Raw genomic sequence first — 19,417 nt, 5'->3', positions numbered from 1 at the left:
TCCCTTTTCTCTACTCCCCACCCAGCAGGCCGAAGGATAAAGGCCCAAGAAAAAGGTGCTGGATTGGTGCTCTATTCACTGCCAGTCCTCTGCCTATCATTCTTTTTGAAAACAGGAAGAGCCAAAGTATAATAAAACCATTGAAAAGAGCAGACGTCTGGACCTAATGAGTTTACGATATGGGACGGTACTTTGAGACTATCATTATTTTGATGTTTGTGAGGTTTTTTTTGGAAAAGGGTGAAACACAAACGCTAACAAAGTAAGGTCTTAAAATGTTGGACCATAAATATCAATGTTTAGACGCCAACATCTGAAAAGTTGGGACATTTCTTGGGTCAGGATTGCCATTGGAAGATCAGTTTAGAAAAACAGAAATTGTTTTTAAACAGATTGGGAGGGGGCTAGAAGCGGGTTAACAGACGTGACAAAATTAGACCCCCTCTCAGACTTACAGACATAGCAATTTAGAGCAAGAAAAGGCTATTTCAGTCTTTGGAATTGAGCTGAACTGATTCTAAACTTCCCAGGGTTAATCCAAGTCCATGTGTGTTGATTTCAAAATGTCATTAGCTAGCTAGTCTGGCAGATTCTGGCTGGAAATATGGGCATCTTAAATTCCTTCCAAGTTGCCTGTTCTTACATGTGCTTGAGAGTCCATTTTGAGCATGAAGTGGAAGGGAAGAATTATTATGGTAACATCAATCTTAGGCAGGGAAATAAAGGTTAGGGTTAGGGTTTTAAAATTTAAAATTAGTTAAAAAGCAAGTTCAAAAGGGAAAGTATATAATATGAAAATAAGAATAAACATGAAAAATTCACACTGCATCAAATTAGTACAGATTTCATAGTGGCTTTAAATTATTTTTATATTTTCTTCTTAAATAAGGCATTTGGTTATGAAAAAGATCTAGTAATGAAATACCCTATGTGTATGCTAATAGAGGGCAACATTGAAATTCACTGTATCTATTTTGCAATCTCTAAAAAATGTAAAATAAGGCATATATACAATAATACTTTCTCTTACAGTTCTGATTATAAAGTTCACTGATAATTTTGCAATAATGCATACTTTGCTTTAAATTTTGGATTAGGTCAATAATATTGATACAAGGAAAGTTAGCGTAGGAGGGTTTTTTAACTTATTAATGGGGATTAAAAGACAATAGAGTTAATTTCCTAATCTTTGTTGAAAAAAAGAGAGAGAAAGATGGGATTTTATTCGGAAAGCCTGTTTAGATTTTTTTTTTGTTTTGCCACTAGAGGGCGATATCGCTCTATTCTTTTATAATTTCTCAGTTTTGTCCAAGAGAATAATTGTTTAAAAATAAGTATACAGTCTGTTTGGGAAAAAAATAGAAAAGAAGAAAATACATATATTTTACTTTTTTCCCATCAGCATAAGTGAACATGACTGTTGTTTAGCATGCTTTAATTAATTATGGGGTAAAAGAAGCAATTCAGCACTTCCAAAGTACTTATGATAATTTATCAATTAAACTTAATTATTAAAGATTGCGTAAATGCCAATGAAAAATATGAATTTTCAAGCCATTCTTTTGTATTTAAAGCACAAGTTAGGAAATTAAGTGAGGCGTATAGAAATGCGTACTTTATTGCGTGTTTATTTTACTTTTTTTTAATCAAGAGGTTAATGTTGATTTTATGGAAACAAAAGAGAGCTTGCAGATTTGCCACCCAAGGGGCTTCAAGTTGCACTTAGGGACCTTTCATTAATTAAACTTGTACACTGCCTCAATCCCAGAGGCAACTTACAGTGGCTTACATATTAATATTAAAACAGCAAATTTATATTGGTAAGCAAAAAAACACCATACCCAATTAGTCATCAGAGAGGTGGGGGAAGCGAAATCTGGTGTCAAGTTTTATAATCTTTTGTTCCTCCGTCCTGCTTTCAAATGCAGCAATTATAACATTCAGTGAAAGGTCTCAGCAGATGGCAGCACTTGGATGAGCCCAAATTAAGCAGGGACACAACTTGGAAGGAACACCATCAGGAAATCTCAAACAGAGACCCAGCAGGGGTAGGCCGGGAGCCCCAGAAGCAGCCAAATGGTTAAACCACTCCTGCTAAGAAAACTGCTCAAACATGTCCCTGAAGTGACCAGAGCCCAGCTTGACTTTTTACATTCCTGGAAATACACAGGGTGACTGGAAGACAAATAAGGCCTTCTGTGTGTGCAAGAGAATGGGAAAAACTGTGAAGACAATCCAAAAAATCTGTTGCCGTGTGTTGCCAATAGTATCGCCTTTAATATCCTTGCTGTATGAGAGTTCAGAATAAAAACACAGATGCATAGCTTAAAACGAGACGTTTATTCGAAAGCACAGGCCATGACAATGACTAATCAAAAGAAACAGTATTTATGTATTAACAGGGCTCAGATCCTCCCTCACTTCACCCCCACCCCAAAGAAGACTACACAAACTGGAGGAGTGCTTTTAAGGATCATGGGGCCTCTGACTTTATGGCTTGCTCGGTGCAGAGTGTTGGGGCAGAATTTCTCTTATCACTTGCCAGACTCCCAAAGAAAGGATTTGAATCTCTGGCCTGGATGGCCCTAAAACAAATGCCTTCTGCAAGTTCTGTTTTCTTGCCCAGGCCGGGCACCATAGCTTTCCCACCAAAGGAGAATTCTCGCTGGGGTTCAGCATTTGGCTGGGGAATTGCCAGGGCCTACAATTTAAGAAGGCTCGGCTGAGCAGGAGAGATTAGAAAGATTTCTCTGATCTTTTTCTCCCCAGTCCCATCACTCCTTGCCTGCCTGCCTGGCTCCAGAGACACACTTTGGCTGAAGATACCCATCACCACTACCCTTGTGTTGGAAAGGCAGCTCTTGAGAGGGGGGGGACAGGGTGACAGGTCTTGTGGAACAGCCAAATTCGGCTGTTCCCCCAACTTTGTGCCACCTCTCCTGGGGGAAACCTTCCCCCACCTCTGCTGTGGCCCCTTTGCTGGGGTTGATGTTCGCTTGCTTGGTTGGGCTAATGATGCCCCCGCCCAATGGGGAAATTGTGGAAAGCGTATTCATGGGCATGATTGCCATTAAGGGCCTATGAACCTGGGAGCTGCAGCACTGCGTCAAGGGGAAATGGGCATCTCATTTGCCTGCGGCCTTCCTGCTGCATCCGCCATCCTCCCTCTCCTCTCCTCCCCCGCTCAGCTGGCTTTGGTCTTCTGTGCTTTCCTCCTTCTCTGACCCACCTAGCAGCACATCATAAACATCCCAATTCAGTCGAGATGCCCAGGCCCGACCAACCAACCGCGGAATACATTTAAAAGGCGACTAATGTGGCCTCGAAGACACACCAGCGGTGGGATACTGACAAGAGAGCTGGGCCAGGGAATTGCATCGGCCTCTCCTAACAGGCGATGCTTTGTCTTTTGGGGAAGCTGGTCAAGGCCCTTTGATCTGGAATCAGAAGTCCTCACCCCTATCTAGGCTGGCCACCACTTAGCACATGTTCAGAGGTCCAGCTTTTGGAAGAAATGTCTTCGCAGAAGGGTTATAACCTTAGTCCAGATCACAACGACAGCACATCCTGAGCGATCTCCCCACCCCCACCCCTCCCCTTCTGTAGCCAGTCCCAAAGGTTGCCTGTTTCCCCTGAAGTCCTTAGGGCCTTCTCCACTCCACGGCTTCTCCTCCCCACCCCCGTGGGAGATCCGTAGTCCTCTGCTCTGCCTTCCCTTCCAGCCCATCCAGCTTTGGGCTTTATCTGACCTTGATCGCTCTCAGCTCGGGCCTCGCTGTGGAGAAGGGATGGGGGGGCAGGAGGGGGGGGGCAGAGAGTAGAGGCTGCTTGCCAGGGGCATCGCTTTAGGAAAGAGGCCAGGCAAGCGGCTGAGAATCCGGTTCTCTCTCTCCCCCCCCCGCCCCCCCCCCACCACACACACACACTCTGCCTACTTAGTTTGGGACTCGGTTTTGGCCTCCGGAGATTGAGCGCGCCAAGCCAAGCCGCTCTCCTGCCTTGCCCTGAACTCTGGCCCCTGTGAGTGAGCGAGCGAGCGAGGGAGTGAGTGTGTGGCGGCGGGACGGCTGGTTGGTGTGTGCCTAATAGGAAATAGTAAAAGCAGTGAGGCAGGTCAGTCGACCAGCGATTACGGCCCGGCTCTGCTCCACGCCGCCAGCTCCACTCCGCCGGGGCAGCCTGGCCGAGCAGCTGGGTTATCCGGCCGGCGGCTGCGGAGGCCTCGGGTGGCGGCGGCGGCGGCGGCGGGCTCTGCTGCTGCTGCTGCTGCTGCTGGTCTCCTTGCCTCGCTGCTGCTGCTGCTGTTGCGGCTGTCGGCGCCTCCGCTCGCCCCCCGCCCTCCGATGAGCTCCTACTTTGTCAATCCGCTGTACTCCAAGTACAAGGCGGCGGCGGCGGCGGCGGCGGCGGCAGGAGGGGGCGAGCCGCCCATCAATCCCGCTTACTACGACTGTCACTTTGCGCCCGCCGCCGCCGCTGCCGCCGCCCTGCTCTACGGGAACAGCGCTGCCGCCGCCGCGGCCGCCGCCGCTGCAGCCGCGGCCGCCGCCTCAGGCTACCCCCCTGCGCCGACGGGTCCTGGGCCCGGCCCGGCCGTCAGCGGCGCGGACTACTTCCACCCTTCTCCCCAAGCTCCCCTTCCTCCTCCTCCTCCTCCTTCCCACTCGCAGCCGCCGCCGCCGCCGCCGCACCTGGCCGGGGGGAGCCCCTCGCCTTACCCGCCTCCCCCGCCTCCCTTGCAAGCCCCTTGCTCCGGCCTGCCTTGTTCAGCGGAGCCGACCAAGTTTTACGGATACGATAACTTACAGCGACCGACGATTTTTACGACACACCAAGAGGCCGAGCTGCTTCAGTATCCCGACTGTAAATCGTCCTGTGCTAATATTGGCGAGGAACCAAGGCCCTTAAATCAGAGCGCGTCTCCTTCTCCAGTTTTTCCCTGGATGAGACCACAAGGTTGGACCCAAACTCCTTGCCTTTCTCCCTTCCCCTTCCCTTTCTCTGCGGCGGTGAACTTAACTTCTTCCTCCCTTTCCCTTCCTTTCCCTCACTTTCTTTCCCTTTCCCTCACTTTTCTCTCTTTCTTTTCCCTCACTTTTCTCCTTGTCTTTTTTTCTTTCTTTCTCTCTCTCTCTCTTCTTTTCTTTCCTTCCTTTCCCTCCCTTTTCTCTCTTTTTCGTTCTTTTCCCTCACTTTTCTCCCTGCTGTTTTCGTTTTTCTTTCTTTTCTTTCTTTACTTTATTTTCTTTCTTTTCTTTCTTTCTTTTCTTTCTTTCTTTTCTTTCTTTCTTTTCTTTCTTTCTTTTCTTTCTTTCTTTCCTTCTTTCTTTCTTTTTTCTTTCTTTCTCTTTTTTCTTTTCTTTCTTTTCTTTCTTTCCTTCCTTTCTTTCCTTTCTTTCCTTCCTTTCTGTCTGTCTGTCTGTCTGTCTCCTTTCTGTTTTTTCTTTCTTTCTGTTACTTCCCCCCCCTCTTTTCTTTCTCTCTTAAACCAAGCTGCCATTTTTTTTCACCGATTCCCCTTTTCTTTCTTTTGTTCTCCTTTTACAGTTACATTAATGCTGTTGTTATAATGATAGCTCCTTGTTAACAACACACTCCGTACAATTGTTTCTGACAATATATTAGGCTTGCTTAAAAACGTCCAAACCACAAATGACTTGAACTGTGGCATTAAACCGATATTTTGAAAGAAACAAGAACAGACCAGATCATAGTTCAGATTTTATGCCGAGTGTTACTGCGTTTGGATCACGTAGGGCACATGCCGAGTACTTGGATTTATGGCGAGTTGATTCACTTTGTTAGTTGTAAATGAGAAAGAGATTTGAACAAATAGCCGGAGCTCATGCTTTGTGCATTGGAAAATAATTTGTTCAACATAACTTTACTCTCTGGGGCAGGAAAGCTAAAAGCGCTGGGGCTGTGAGCCAAGCTGCCGCTTTTGGTTGTTTGGTTTCCTGGTTTATTTTTTTCCCCCTTTCTTTCCTTTTGTAAAGAAACGCTGGTTTTTGTTTCCAACAGCAGCTCCCGGGAGGCGGAGAGGGAGGCAAACCTACAGCCGCTTCCAGACTTTGGAGCTGGAAAAGGAGTTCCTGTTTAACCCCTACCTGACCAGGAAGAGGAGAATCGAGGTCTCCCACGCGCTAGGACTGACCGAGCGGCAGGTCAAGATCTGGTTCCAGAACCGGAGAATGAAATGGAAAAAAGAGAACAACAAGGACAAGTTCCCTGCCACTCGGCAAGAGGGGAAGGAAGGAGAGGTCAAAAGGGAAGACCTGGAAGAACAAGTCTAGGCAAATTAAAGTCTTCCTCTTCCTCCTCCTCCTGCTACTGCTGCTGCTGCTGGGAACCTTGGCCAAAGACTTTGGGGCATCAACGGATGGAGGGGCCAGGTGCTTGTCTAGGTCTCTGCCATGTCCACCATGATTGGGACTAATCTCAAGGCACCTTTTTGTTGTCTTTGAAACTACCTTCTGACATTTCTGGGCTAGATGAGAGTTAGGCTTTTGTTACTGCACTGGGCGCCTTCTTAGCTCGATTCCCATATGGCTACTGCTGCTGCACTTTCTAGATTTTTTATTGTCCTTCCTTCCTTCTTTCCTTCCTTCCTTCCTCTCTCCCCCCCCCCATTTCCCTTTGGCCTTTGATACTAAGAAGGATAGCAGTTTTTTACCTACAGATTTTTACTGGGATTTATGTTTTCCTCCAAGGACGCAACGTCCGGCCTCTCTTATTATATTTTAAGAATCAAGTGCACGTCTTTCAAATTCTTCAGTTCCCCCTTTCTTTCCTAAACTAAGTTAATTGAAAAAGGAAATAACTTGTGGGCCGATGAGGGAAGTAATGAACTATTTTAATTTTAAACACTGATTTTTTTTTCATTATCGATAATCAAAATAATAATAAAAAAAATCCGACGTGTTATTTATGACCCGGCTTCTTCCTTCATGTTTTCGTTTAGCGTAGAAAGTAGCTCAGGGCAAGCGGGGAAGCTACGGGAGCATTTGGACCCCGTTTCTCCGAAGGGACCTCGAAAGCGCTTTGTTCCGGGACCCCTTTCCAGCGTTCCTTGCCCTCCTCTCTGGGAAAGCTGAGCCTGACTCGAGCCCAGCGCCTGCGACGAGATAGCGAAGCCCCTTCCTTCCCCTTCCTTAACCCGCGTGCTTCGGGGAGGAAGGCTAAACCCGTTTTGTTTTGTTTTGTTTCATATGGCCCTGCTTCAGGTAAACGCGTTTCGCTGTGCTTGCACGCTGGAAAGACCAGCTAGACTAGTGCTCATTGGAAGGTAGCAAAGTATTAAGGCCGCCAGGCTTCTGTCCGGCAGGCCGCAGAGCCCCCACTGTCAACGCAAAGCCTCCTAGATTCCTGCCGGATACGCGAGTGCGAAGATCAGCTCCCGATTGATTTTCATGGGATTTCAAAGCGAGCGCCGATTTCCTCGGGTTTGGGAGAGAGCGAAAGGCCCAAAACACAAGGCTGACTTCTCCCAAAAACCGTGGGCTACCCAGGCCGTTATTTTACACCGAACGTTGCTTCTGCATGAATCCGCTGTTGGGAATGGCTATTGTGTATATTCTCATCTCCACTGTTGAGAATGGACATTGTACATTCTCGTGCATATTGTTGAGAATGAGTATTGTGCATTCTCGCATATTGTTGAGAAGGAATGTGGGCATATAAATTTGAATGCACGCTTCTTTCTTTCTTTTTCTTTTTCTTTCTCGCCAGTAAAGGAGCCCTTGCAACATTAAGCGCAGGCTTATTGAAGGTTGGTTGTCGTTAGCCATGGCTTACTAAATGAACACCATGTTCTGCATTTGCATGAGCCGCTGAACCAGACCCTGGGCTGCTTTTACTAACAATACGCTTGGCTGAAATGAAGTTGGCTAGCTTGTGAAAATGAAGTTGGCTAGTTTGTGATCACGTATTCGCCACCACAAGTTCCCACCGGATCTTCTTAAAGACAAAAGGTTGGATTTGGGTATCTGGAAAAGGACGTCTAGTTACACATCCAGTGTGCTATCCACATACAATCTATCAAACTTGCATATGCATATGTGTTTTTATTTTACAGTTTAGAGTGAAATAGAAGCTTTCTTAGAAATATGATTCTTATTCAATTTTAAAAATTAATAACTAAATTTCAGATATCTTATTCCCTATTTATAAACACTTGCCTTTCTTAGTCGTTCTGACTAACTAGGAGATTTGCTGGGATTATCTTTAATTTGGGTATTTCCAAAATCTCTCTCTCTCTCTCTCTCTCTCTACCTACCTACCTACCTACCTACCTATCTACCTACCTACCTACCTATGCCGCTCTCAGTCATTCTGTCTACTAGGCTCAATCTGCTGGGATTATCTTCATTTTGGGAGTGGTGCTTTCATTTGGATCGATTGGTGCAGTATCTTTTTTTTCTTCCTGTAAATAGCAATCCAAGCATGCTGGTCTATATCTAGGAAGATATGGAGATGTTCAGAAGGCTGGTTGCGGAATCAGAAACAAAGGAAAGTTGAGGAGGCGGTCCTAGCAACAGCAAGGACATTCCTACAGATCTTCTGAAAGCCTTACAGCAGCCTCCTCAAAGGGACCAACATGGTGGGATCCTTGTTATTGAGGTGTGAAAGGGAGAGTCTAGTTTACCTAAAACCATCTAAAGAATTTTAGAATAACTGGGTCAGGATTTGGAGGTGGTTTTTGTTGAAGATGGCAAACAGATTCCTAAGCTCAGGCTTTTAACTACCATGCTGTTGCCATAACTAAGGTGCAGACTGCAGCTAGTAACAATTAAACTCACAGGTCTGTAGCAGCTCTCATATCACATAGAAAGAGAGGAGCCTCTTTAAGCACCTTCAGATAACTGTGTGTGTGTGTGTCATGTTTGTAGATAATAGGTAGAGTAGAAGGTTCATAGATTCTTCCAGAATTTGCCTAAATCTCTCTTGGGTGAATTCATTTCCTCTTCCTCCTCTATTTAGAAAACGGAATGAGTTTGCTTGTGTGCATTGATTGAGTATTTGTTTTTATTTATTTGTATCCTGCCTTTATTATTTTTACAAATAACTCACACTCACACATCCCAAATTTATAATTTACAATAGAATTACTGAGAGGGATTGGCCTCCTACCCTGCTTTTTTTCCTGGTTTTTAAACTTGTACACAACTGTTTTATTTTACATTATTTTCTCCAGCATAATTCGCCTCACTCACCCGTGGGGAGATCCATCCATACAAGAAAAAAAATATAAAACAGCACCTTTTCATATCTATGGCAACTCTTATCCTATCAAGCTCCATTTATTTCAATGAAATTGTATGATGTAGTCCAAGCTAGCACTTATAGCCTTTAATGAGGAATTGTATTTTTTCCACATCGCCCAATGAAGAAACCATTAGTATTCTCTTGACAATTTTAAACAGGATGCTTCTCCACCTTAGAGATGCAGCTAAACTAAACAAAGAGCTTTTTCCATCAAGAAGCCCCTGGTTGATTGTGGTTCAGAAGTCTGTCCTCTGAACAGCTTTCGTTTTCGTTTCACAGCTCCAAGATAATTGTTTAAATTAGTGCTTCCCCAAGCAATTCACAACCCTGTCTTTGGAATTCCTGCACCTATCAACCCCAGCTGATAGTGGGGAATATGGGTCTCATCCACCGTATCTAGGAATCGGTAGTTGAAAGGGATAGGTTTACAACTAAGGGGTACATAGAAAGAGCATTCCATACAGTGAATCAGGATTACATCTTTTTGAAACCAAGAACAAACTAGCAACAAATAGGAATCGTCTTCTTGTTGCACAGCTAACCAATATATATATATTTTTAAAGCCATTGTCTTCTTCCTGTCTCTTCTCCCTCCTTCCTCCAAAGATTAGAAGTCCTCCAAAATGCTAAAAGGCAAGCAGAGAACAGTCTCTGGCAACCTTTGTGATATGCTACACTCCAGAGCTTTTTGAAAACTTAGAAACTGAGGGTCATCACCCTGTGTATCACCCCCACACACACCATTTCTGTCACTTAAGAGCTGCTTTTTCCTAACTTGTGTATAGAAGCTTCCCCCTCCCAATGCTGTAATTCTTTTTTCTTTTAAGAAACCTAGTCTGGGCTTGAATGAATGTTGCACACATAGAGGTCTTTGCTCTATGGATTATCTGCTGAACCATTAGCCTAGTTAGGCTCTTTCTTGGATCCAAAGGGTCCCTCCCTGCCTGAATCCCACCCCCCCATATTTTCAGCATTACAGTAGCAGGAGCTCATCCACGTGAAGGGTCTGCGGCAAAAACTGCAAAGCAGAGGATTTGGTGCAGGAATTTGCATAAATGCGGCAAAACGCCTTGCTGGTCATTCTTCTCTTAACTTATACAGATTAAGTCTAGTGAGGCAGCCCAAAAACCTGGCAAAGGAAAAAGTGCATTTGTTCTAAGTGTACATATCAAACAATGAACAGTCTGCAGTAAATATTTGTAATTGTTCTAAATTAGTATTGTATTTTGTAAGCCACCCAGAGTCCACCGGAGCTGATGGCGGATGTCTATATTAAATCTAAAAATAATAATCATAAAATAGAGATGAAATATATCTTGCTGGAGAACAGCAAGACCAGGCTGAATGTTGCAATGCAGGCTTTGTACAAGAACAGCTTCCTCAGAAAGTTAAGTCCTGAAAGGTTAGGGAAAACTTACTTCCAGGTGAATATATGCATGCATGCAGGATTATTTAGAGAATCAATGGGGGAGGGGGGGCTGGTGTGTCTGTGTTGGATTTTGGAGATTTCATACAACCGGCAGCACCTTAACTGAAGGACACACCCATTTTTTTCCAAGTTGAACAAAGAGGGTGCTTCACTTTTCGACAAAGCTAGTTCAAAATTAAACTAAATTGAATGAGGAAAGTCTTATTCTTTGCTGTTCTTTTGCTAACTGTAAAGTGTCGCTTTTCTTTAGCATTCTATAGTAGAAATCGCTCCCATAGCGGGCTTCCTCTTCTTGGCAAGTCTAAAAATTGGCATCAAAAGCAACACCACCCTTTGTGTCCTTTCTTTGAAGGCAGCAGCCATTTTGGAAGCAGAGACTATATAGCCCTTCAAGGTGACACATCTGCATTTTAAACATGGAAACTGAATCTGTTTGGGTTACTGATTTGGGAGCAAAACCCAAGTGGGCACGAATTTGCCAGAATGGCCTCTTGCCTTCCACAGCCCAATTCATAAACCAATTCCACAAAATGACCCATAAATGTTTATTTCATACAACTTCACACACAGAGAGAAAGCATTAATGGGTTTACAGCAAGAGGCAAAAACATTTAGTCCAGCGAATTTCACTTGTTTGCTTTTCTGGATCTAGGGCAGTGAAAATAATGATTTCTTTCGCTGCTCTCTCCAGCGTTAACATCTTCCTTAGAAGAAAGTCTTTTCGATTTCAGTCCTACTTTATGTCCACATAAAAACAGTCATTTCCAACAACTAATTAGGATTTCGTTTTAGGGGGGTGTTTTTTCTTTTTGAATAGAATCGTGTACCAACTTGTCAACAATTGCAGTCAATAATTGCTAAAAGATTTATTTCACTTCACTGTACATAAACAGTGCCCAATGCAACAAGATTTAGGCAATGGCGATTAAAAAAAGAGGAGGGATTTTTGAATGGCTAATTCCCTAAGAAAGAATTGAGGAAAAAGTCACTGTGGCTGAGTCATATATCCAGATTCAGTTGAGCTTTGGAAAGCCAGTGGTTTCCCTTTTCTTTTTTCTTTTTGGCAGTTCTTGGTGCATTCTTTCTCTCTTCTTTGGAGTTCTGCCCTTCTCCATGCTGCAAGGTAACCGGATCCCCACAAGGCCTATCTGGAGAAAGGCATTTTCTGCAGCCAGAAAAGGAGTCTTGAGGGCCTGTGATTTTTATTTGTTCCCCCCAAGAAAGTTGCTTTAGGCATCTCCGCTAGAAGTAGCCTTTTCTCAAGGAGGGGCCCTGCTCCTGCCAAACAGCAATTCCAACACTGTACTCCAAGTTGAGAGGAAAGAAAGAAAGAAAGAAAGAAAGAAAGAAAGAGACGATAGATAGATGATAGATAGATAGATAGATAGATAGATAGATAGATAGATAGATAGATAGATAGATAGATAGATAGATAGATAGTAGATCGACCCATGTTTGATGTGAAGGATCTTCCACATTTGGAAAACGGGACAAGAACAAGAAAGGGGCCTGGTTTTCTACCTTCAGAGGCCTGCCACTTCAGAGCCGCTTAGCCAGGAAGGGAGGGTTAAGGGTTAGAGTTAGGGCTAAGGAGACAGACAGACTGCCTCGCCTGGCACACAAGCCAGGGATGTGTGCCGCTTCCAACTGGGCCTGAATGAGGAAAATCCAGCCTAGAAGGAGACTCCTCTGGAAAAAGCTTGGCTCTACAGACCTCCCCTCTGGCTTCCCTCCCTCTTTCTAAACTGCGCAATCCAGGCCCAGTCAGCAGCCACTTAGGCCTCGGACGCGGTTCTGGTGGAGCCGAGAGCAGGAAAGCGCCATGGCGGGAGCAGGAGAGAAAGAGAGAGGGAGAGACAGAGGGAGGGAAAGAAAGAGGAAAACGTACTCTACTGGGGGGGGAGGTGGGGGGGCAGCTGCAGCGGCCTGAGCTAAAAAAAAAAAATCCGCAAGGAATTGCGGTAAATTCCTTTTTGTTTGAAGAAAATTTACAGCTCGGTAATAGACCTTTTACGACCGACTTGGGCGCGTCATTGGCTGCGCCTGGTCATGTGCGAGGGCTGCTGGCTCTCCGGGCCCTCTTTCCCCCCTCCCCTCTCCCCCCCTCCGCCTGATTTCCCTGGCGAATTTCACCCCTGCATCCTCCTTTCCCAGCGCCTCAACCCCCCGTCTTTTCCCAACCTTTGTCTCCGATGTGTGGCGCATTCCGGCTGGTTAGGCTCGCCGATCCGACCGAACCGGGGAAGGGCTTTTTTTTTGTTTGGTTTCTTTGCAAGCCGCCGTCCCCAACGCTCCCCCTCAGCCAGCCCGCTCTCCTCGCCTTTGCCACCCCTTGGACGAGGCGCGGAGTGCGGGCAAGACGGGCGGGCGGGGAGCGTCGGCGGTGGCGGGCGGGCGGCGAGCCTAGCCAGCGGGGCAGCTTGGCCACAAAAGCTCCGTTTCCTTCACGCCCTACCTGCCTGCCTGCCCGCCGGCGCCTGCCGCCTCTTCAGGTCTGGACGCGGCTCCCGAACCGGAGGCGCCTCGCAATGGATTACAGGGACGCGCCCGGAGTCCTCGCCGCTCCGACCTGGCAGCCATCGGGTAAGGAAGTCCTTTCGTTTTCATGTCTGACTCGCCGCGGGGGGCTTCCCTTTCCCTTTCGGCGCTTGGAGAGTCATAAAAGAAAGTGGAAGGAGTGGGGGTGGGGGAGGGAGAGCCCGACAGAACAAGCACCCACCCTTCGCCCTAATAGTAGGACGGTAGCTGGCAGGAAGAAAGGGAGAGGTGGGAAAACTGCCCCGTCGGCGCCTTTTGTGCCACCTGCCTGCCCCCTCCGGAGGCTTCCCTGCCCTTCGGACCCACCTGAGCCTCTCCGCGAGGGGGCTTCAGCGGCTTTGTGAAGTGCGCTGAGCCTCGCAGAAGCTCGAAAATAAAATAATAATAATAATAGTAAACTATCAGCGGGCAAACCCACAAAAAACCAGAGCGATTCCAGAAAGAAAGAAGAAAGAGAGAGCGAGAGAAAGAAAGAAAGAAAGAAAGAAGGAAAGAAGGAAGGAAGGAAGGAAGGAAAGAAAGAAAGAAAGAAAGAAAGAAAGAAAGAAAGAAAGAAAGAAAGAAAGAAAGAAAGAAAGAAAGAAAGAAAGAAAGAAAGAAAGAAAGAAAGAAAGAAAGCCTCATTGAATTCCCTCCTCTGCGGCTTCCTGCCTTCCACCACCCCCTCTTCCCTATTTTAGAACACTCCCCCCCTTTAATGTTTGGTCTACTAATCGTAGAATTCCAGCGTCTAATGAGCAACAGGTGGCTCTCCTTCCCTCCCCCCTCCCTCCCCTCCCCTCCCTTCCCCTCCCTGTCTCATCCGGGTCCCTAAGAAGGCGCAAACCTGAGGTGCGGCTTGCACCCAGGTTTGCTTTGCTGCAGGGCGATTGCGCTTCATGCGCCAGCCAGAGAGGTCCTCTGGCAGCTTAGGTGCGGGGATCCCTCCGACTGAGTTAAACGTCTCTTTCCGATCGGAGTAGCCGCGCCGAGATGTCTCGACAGCTCGACCCTCCCTTCTCTCGCAAGGCAGAAAACGACAGCCCAGGTTCGCGTTACATTTCTGGTTGCTTTTGTATAGGGCGAGGGGTGGGTTTGGGGGGGGGGCGTTCATAAGATTCTCTCCAGACAGTGTTCCTATGCTGAGAATTCCTGGCCACTTTTAAAAACTGGGATCTTGCTTCTTTTATTTTGTTTCTTTTGCTTGCTCGCTTGAATGCATGTATTTTCAACAGAGCAATTAAACTGTCCTATAATATACAATCCTGCAAATCTGATCTGCACTGAAAATCTAAACAGATTTCAATGGTACAGTGCAATGGAAAAAATGGCACAGGTATGAATGATATCCATTGTGGTCATCTAAATGTACGCCCATTTAGGATTCAGACATTACGAATATGTTATACAGCCTATGGCTTAATGAATGAACTGTGGGTGGGTGTGTATATGCATGTATTGGAAGATCTGTTGTGTTCATAATAACAGCAGAATGAATTTTTTTTCCAGCTATATCCCTGATATGTGTAAGTTATTTCAGTAAGGCTTTTGTTAAAGCCTTGTTAAATAAATATAGGTAAGATTGCAAACAATATATTACATTTGCCCAATAATGTTATTGTCTTTTACTTTTTAAATAATTCATTCTTTGCAATGTATGATAGGTTCTGCATTGTTGCCTGGGTAAGGAAAAATATTTTATTTTTCTATATATTCCTAAATAAAATTAATACAGTACCCCAAAGTCTGTTATTTATTATCTCATTGAAAAGTCAATGTGCACTATGTAATTGCTAGAATTGTATTATTTCTTAATTTATATACAAATACTGTATTATAAAATGTTTAATGGCTCAATAACCAACCAGAGTGATAGGAATAATCCTCTTTTTTGCAGTTGATGCTGAAAAATATAAAGTGTTTAATGTTGTTCTTCTCTTGAATTATTAAAGGGAATGTATATTCAGTTGAATGTATATTTTTAATTACTTTTGTAGAACACCACTTTCTAAATATTAGCAACCATTTTAGATGGAAGAATAAAACATCATTAAAAACTCTAGCCCAAAGTGCAAGGTGATTGTAGGATTACTGCATATCGTAATGGCTCCCATTGATATCTGAGATTGGCAAAGCATTACAAACAATAATATTCATCTGTGATTAGAGAAGTCCGCCCACTTTTTCTTCTACTATACAACATCTCTCCTCCCCCATAACTCTAGCCATTAGAATTGAGTTTAGTGTAGCTGCATTGATGACACAATACACACCTTAGCTAGAAGTATTTAGGATTGAATTCCTGAAATCTTATTGTTCTCATTCCTTTCGCAGTGGGCTGGAAATTGTCTCAATATGTAACCCAATTAAGATTAGTATTTAAATAAAAGTAATTCTTCTTTCCTATCTAAATTTAGGAGATGGAAAGAAACTATATTGGGATACATAATACAAACTAATTAATAGGCTAAATTGACAAGACTCTGGATGAAATTCCTGCTTCTGGACATGTCCCTCCAGTGGAAGAAATTCCATTGATTTCAGGCCAACCCCACCCCTTAAAAAAAAAAAAGTAGTTAGCAAATATCTTTGAGATGGCTTGCTTCTTCTCAAAAAATATGGTATTTGTTAGTTGGAAAGAATGCTACTAGACTCCTTCTGATTTTAAGTTCTATTAAGAAATGCTGTCAAGCTCTATTCATTTTTCAAAGAAAATGTATAACACCCACATATTAAGAAAGTGAAGCCTTGCTAATCAAACAAAAAAAAAGAAGAAAAATAGTTTAGTAGCTACCTAAAATTAAAATATAAAAAATGGGGGGGGGGGAAGAGCCACATCAAGGATTTGTGTAAAGGGTAATTCGTATGGCATAAAACCACTCATTCTTGATGATCCTATAGTTGCAGATGTTTTGTATGGGAAGCAAAGAGGGCGAAAATAACACTTAAACCACTAGTTGTGTGCATATTAATGGTAATCCTGCAAAATGAGTCTCTCTGTGTGTGTGTTCACACATACACACATATTCATTCGTTTCATGGCTTCTGGTTGAACTGATTTGTGTTTGTGAGATTTCTGAGAGAAATGTATTTCTGGTGGGCTGTTTTATGAGATCCTGGAGCTGGGATTGTGGGGGGGGGGAAGAGAGAGAGAGAGAGAGAGATTCGGAACAAAGACAGTATTTCACTCCTTGGTTGGCAGGCAGCTGTTAAAGGTATTTACAGCTCTACTGCATTGCGGCACTGAATGCAGCTACAGCGAGTGTTAGAGCTAAAAAACAGGAAGTGAAGTGGGGGGAGGAGTCGCCATAAACACTTCATTTGGTCGATGGGGTATAAGATAGAAAAATACACCCACCCCAGAGATAATAAGAGAACATTAAAACACTTTGCATTGTGGAAAATACTTCTTTCCTAACGAGGAGTTATATTCGAATTGGTACTTATACAGTAATTGGGATAGGAGAGGGGGTATTTCCCCCCCTTCTTTCCATTATCTTCTAAAGAGGAAGCAGCACGAGGGGGCAAACTACCCACAATAAAACAAATGTGAATGGGAGGACTTCGTTTGTGTTCCTAACTTTGGGAGGGGGGGGGACAGAATTGAAGGAAAACCAAGATGGGTTTTGAAGAGAGGAAATCGGGCACTGGGCTACTTCTTAGTAATTAATGCTGGGACTTTCCTTTCTTTGAAAGCACTTAGTTGCTTCTCAGTTGTCTGTTGTGTTCCACATTTTTAGATCGTTTCACACCTTGCTCTTAGATGAAGTTTGCTTTAGCTGCTGTTTGACGGAACATTGCCCTCTGGTTCCCAAATCACAATAAACCATAACCCTAGTTTAATGTCTTGATCATTATGGCTTTGTTTGCACACAACTCATACAAAGCCGAACACCTGGCTTAGCACAATATAGGAAGCCAACTGTTCAAGGCAAGGTTACTTTCTTGAATGGTCAAGGCATCTAGGAAGCAAATTAACAAAAATCCTTCTTCCCCAATGAATCCTGAGTTAGTAGGGGGTAAAATAATAATCTCTAACAATGTTATGCCCACCACATTTCAAAGCTTTCCAGTGGAGTCCAGGAAATTGTGAGGATGGCATTCAAGAGAAAGACCCTCTGCAGTCCTCTGCAGGGATTGCCCAGCAGGGGTGGGGAATCTGTGGCCCCTTAGCTGCTGTTGAACCACAATTCTCAGCAACCCCTGTTAGTGCTGCTAATTATGGGGGATGCTGGGAATTGCAGTTCAACAAATGTGGTAGACCATTGGTTCCCTTTTCTTATATAGTATTTGTAAGGGGGGGACGACAAGTGACTGTATCATTACAGCTCCACCTTGTAACTAGACGGGACTAGGTTTACACTAGGAACATTTATGAGAATGAACCGGGAACAAGTACCAAACTATTATTATAAATACAATGGAATGAGAAAGGCTTATTGTAGGAAATTTGCTACCTTTCACCTTGGTATTTTTGATAGCAGTTCCTTTTTAAAAAAAAGCCCATCCCAAATTCCCAATCTGCTTCAGAAATTGACTAAGCCAGTGGTCATTTTGGTGGTCCACAGAAAAATATTTGCATTTTTATATTGCACCAAATACTTTTTATGTTTAAAAAAATTCATATTAGTAGTCCACGGGATTTAAAATTATGAATGTAGTGGTCCCTGAGGTCTGAAAGGTTGGTGACTCCTGGACAAGATTTCCTTCACTTGAACAAAGGTAAAGAACACCCCAGTGCCTGGCCCTGACCAGTGGTTTGAGACCAGGAGACCCAGATTCAAATTCTGAGCAGTCGAGAAGAGCCAATTCCTATGTTTCCTTAGTTAGTCCCGCAATCCCTATATAGGGTTGTTGTGAGAACAAAAGGAAAGGCACAACTGAGAGGTGAATATTACCTTGAGCTCTGTAAATGAAAGGCACCTTTGGATTGAGAAACGCTGCACAAAAGGAGGACATCACCGAAGCCCAGAATTTAATGTCTTGACTCATTCCACAAAAAGAGATAAGACCCAGTAGAAGCGCATTGGAAAAGGGGTCAACCTCTACTGGCCCATTTCTCTTGCCCTTTTCCTTGCTTTTTCCCTCCAACGGGGTCTTGCGGACGTGCCTTTGCCGCGTCTTAAGCAAATCGCCAAGGCTTTTCCCTCTTCAGCCTTGGCCATCCCACCCAGGCAACAAAGCAGCTCAGCCCTCTGTTTCCTTCTCGACCTCTGCTGGGCGAAGCAATCCCAAAGGGGAAGGGGAAGAAGAATCCTGCGGGTGCCGAGTCAAGAGCCACCCCCTTCTTCGGTTGTGAAGCCTTGTCCAATCTTGCACTTTTGAACGAAAACAGCAAAAAAAAAAAAAAGTCCTTGAGGTTGGAGGCCGCTGTCCCGAGGAGACACTTTCGCGGCGAAGCTCAAGGGGGCGCCCTTCTAGCTTTTGGAAGGGGACCGTGTAATGCCTGCGGTGGCAGGCGAGAATCAGGAATGTGGGTGGCAGAAGCGTTCAGCTACCACTCCGATGCAAGAGGGGGAGGGGGCATGGCACGAACGCTGCCACACTAACCATTGCTCGTGTCTAAAATGCCCCTAATCTCTCTCTTCTCTACCACGCGGTGCTGTGTAATTCGGAAACCTTTCTAAGAAATAGGTCTTCCCCGCAATAGTTGCCCTGATTTGAGTTAGGAAAGCCCTAGGTGGGAATGCAGCTTTCTTCCCAGACTCCTAATTATTTCTTCGCCGCCGCCAAGACTTGCCAATTTCTTCTCCGGCCCCTCCTTCTGCAAGAACGGGCGACCCGGCACCAAGAAGACCTCCGTCCCCCTCCCCACTGCCTGCCTTTTGCTCTAGGAGTCCCCTCTCTTGTCCAGAAGAAGGCGCTATAGGACAAGCCTGCAGCGCCTGGGTCTGAAGCCTTTCCCTCGACCCCCCGAGAGAGAGAGCAGGAGCCGCTGCGGCCTGGCTCGACCACCGGCCCCGGGATCCCTCTGACCGCCACGGCAGAAACAGCAGCTCCTCAAGGGAGCGCTGCGCAGCCGGCCATAGAAACAGCTCTCTTTGGGGGCCTGGCTTCTTAAAGAAGCGCGACGCCTGCATCTCCCCCAAATAATCTCATCCGCGACTACCATTTAAGAGATGGGGCGGGGGGGGGGGACTCGACGAAGATGGCATTTCTCTTGAGCCCCTGCAGCTTCGTGCCTAAACCACCTTCGGAAAAAAACAG

At 45.1% G+C, this 19,417-nt stretch overlaps 1 protein-coding gene across 2 annotated transcripts; it reads left to right on the top strand.

The window, feature by feature from the left end:
- The first annotated feature begins 4,343 nt into the window (after nt 1-4,343).
- On the top strand, nt 4,344-6,856 carry HOXD8 (homeobox D8). 2 transcript variants are annotated; one of them, XM_032225935.1, is made up of 2 exons: nt 4,344-4,956; nt 6,025-6,856. In XM_032225935.1, the coding sequence occupies exons 1-2, from the start codon at nt 4,344-4,346 to the stop codon at nt 6,291-6,293; spliced, it is 882 nt and encodes a 293-aa protein (XP_032081826.1). In that variant the 3' UTR covers nt 6,294-6,856. The 2 variants fall into 2 exon arrangements, with proteins under 2 accessions (XP_032081826.1, XP_032081818.1); XM_032225927.1 differs by having other exon boundaries at nt 6,022-6,856.
- The last annotated feature ends 12,561 nt before the right edge of the window (nt 6,857-19,417 follow it).

Source organism: Thamnophis elegans, chromosome 1 (genome assembly GCF_009769535.1).
Source record: "Thamnophis elegans isolate rThaEle1 chromosome 1, rThaEle1.pri, whole genome shotgun sequence".
Taxonomy (NCBI): Eukaryota; Metazoa; Chordata; class Lepidosauria; order Squamata; family Colubridae; genus Thamnophis; species Thamnophis elegans.
The sequence above is the reverse complement of the archived record's forward strand: the minus strand, read 5'-3'. Positions and strand labels throughout refer to the sequence as shown.

Coding starts and splice junctions, on each gene's coding strand:
- HOXD8 (XM_032225927.1), top strand. CDS start 4,344: ATGAGCTCCTACTTTGTCAATCCGCTGTACTCCAAGTACAAGGCGGCG. Junction 4,957..6,021: donor TCCCTGGATGAGACCACAAG/GTTGGACCCAAA, acceptor TGTTTCCAACAG/CAGCTCCCGGGAGGCGGAGA.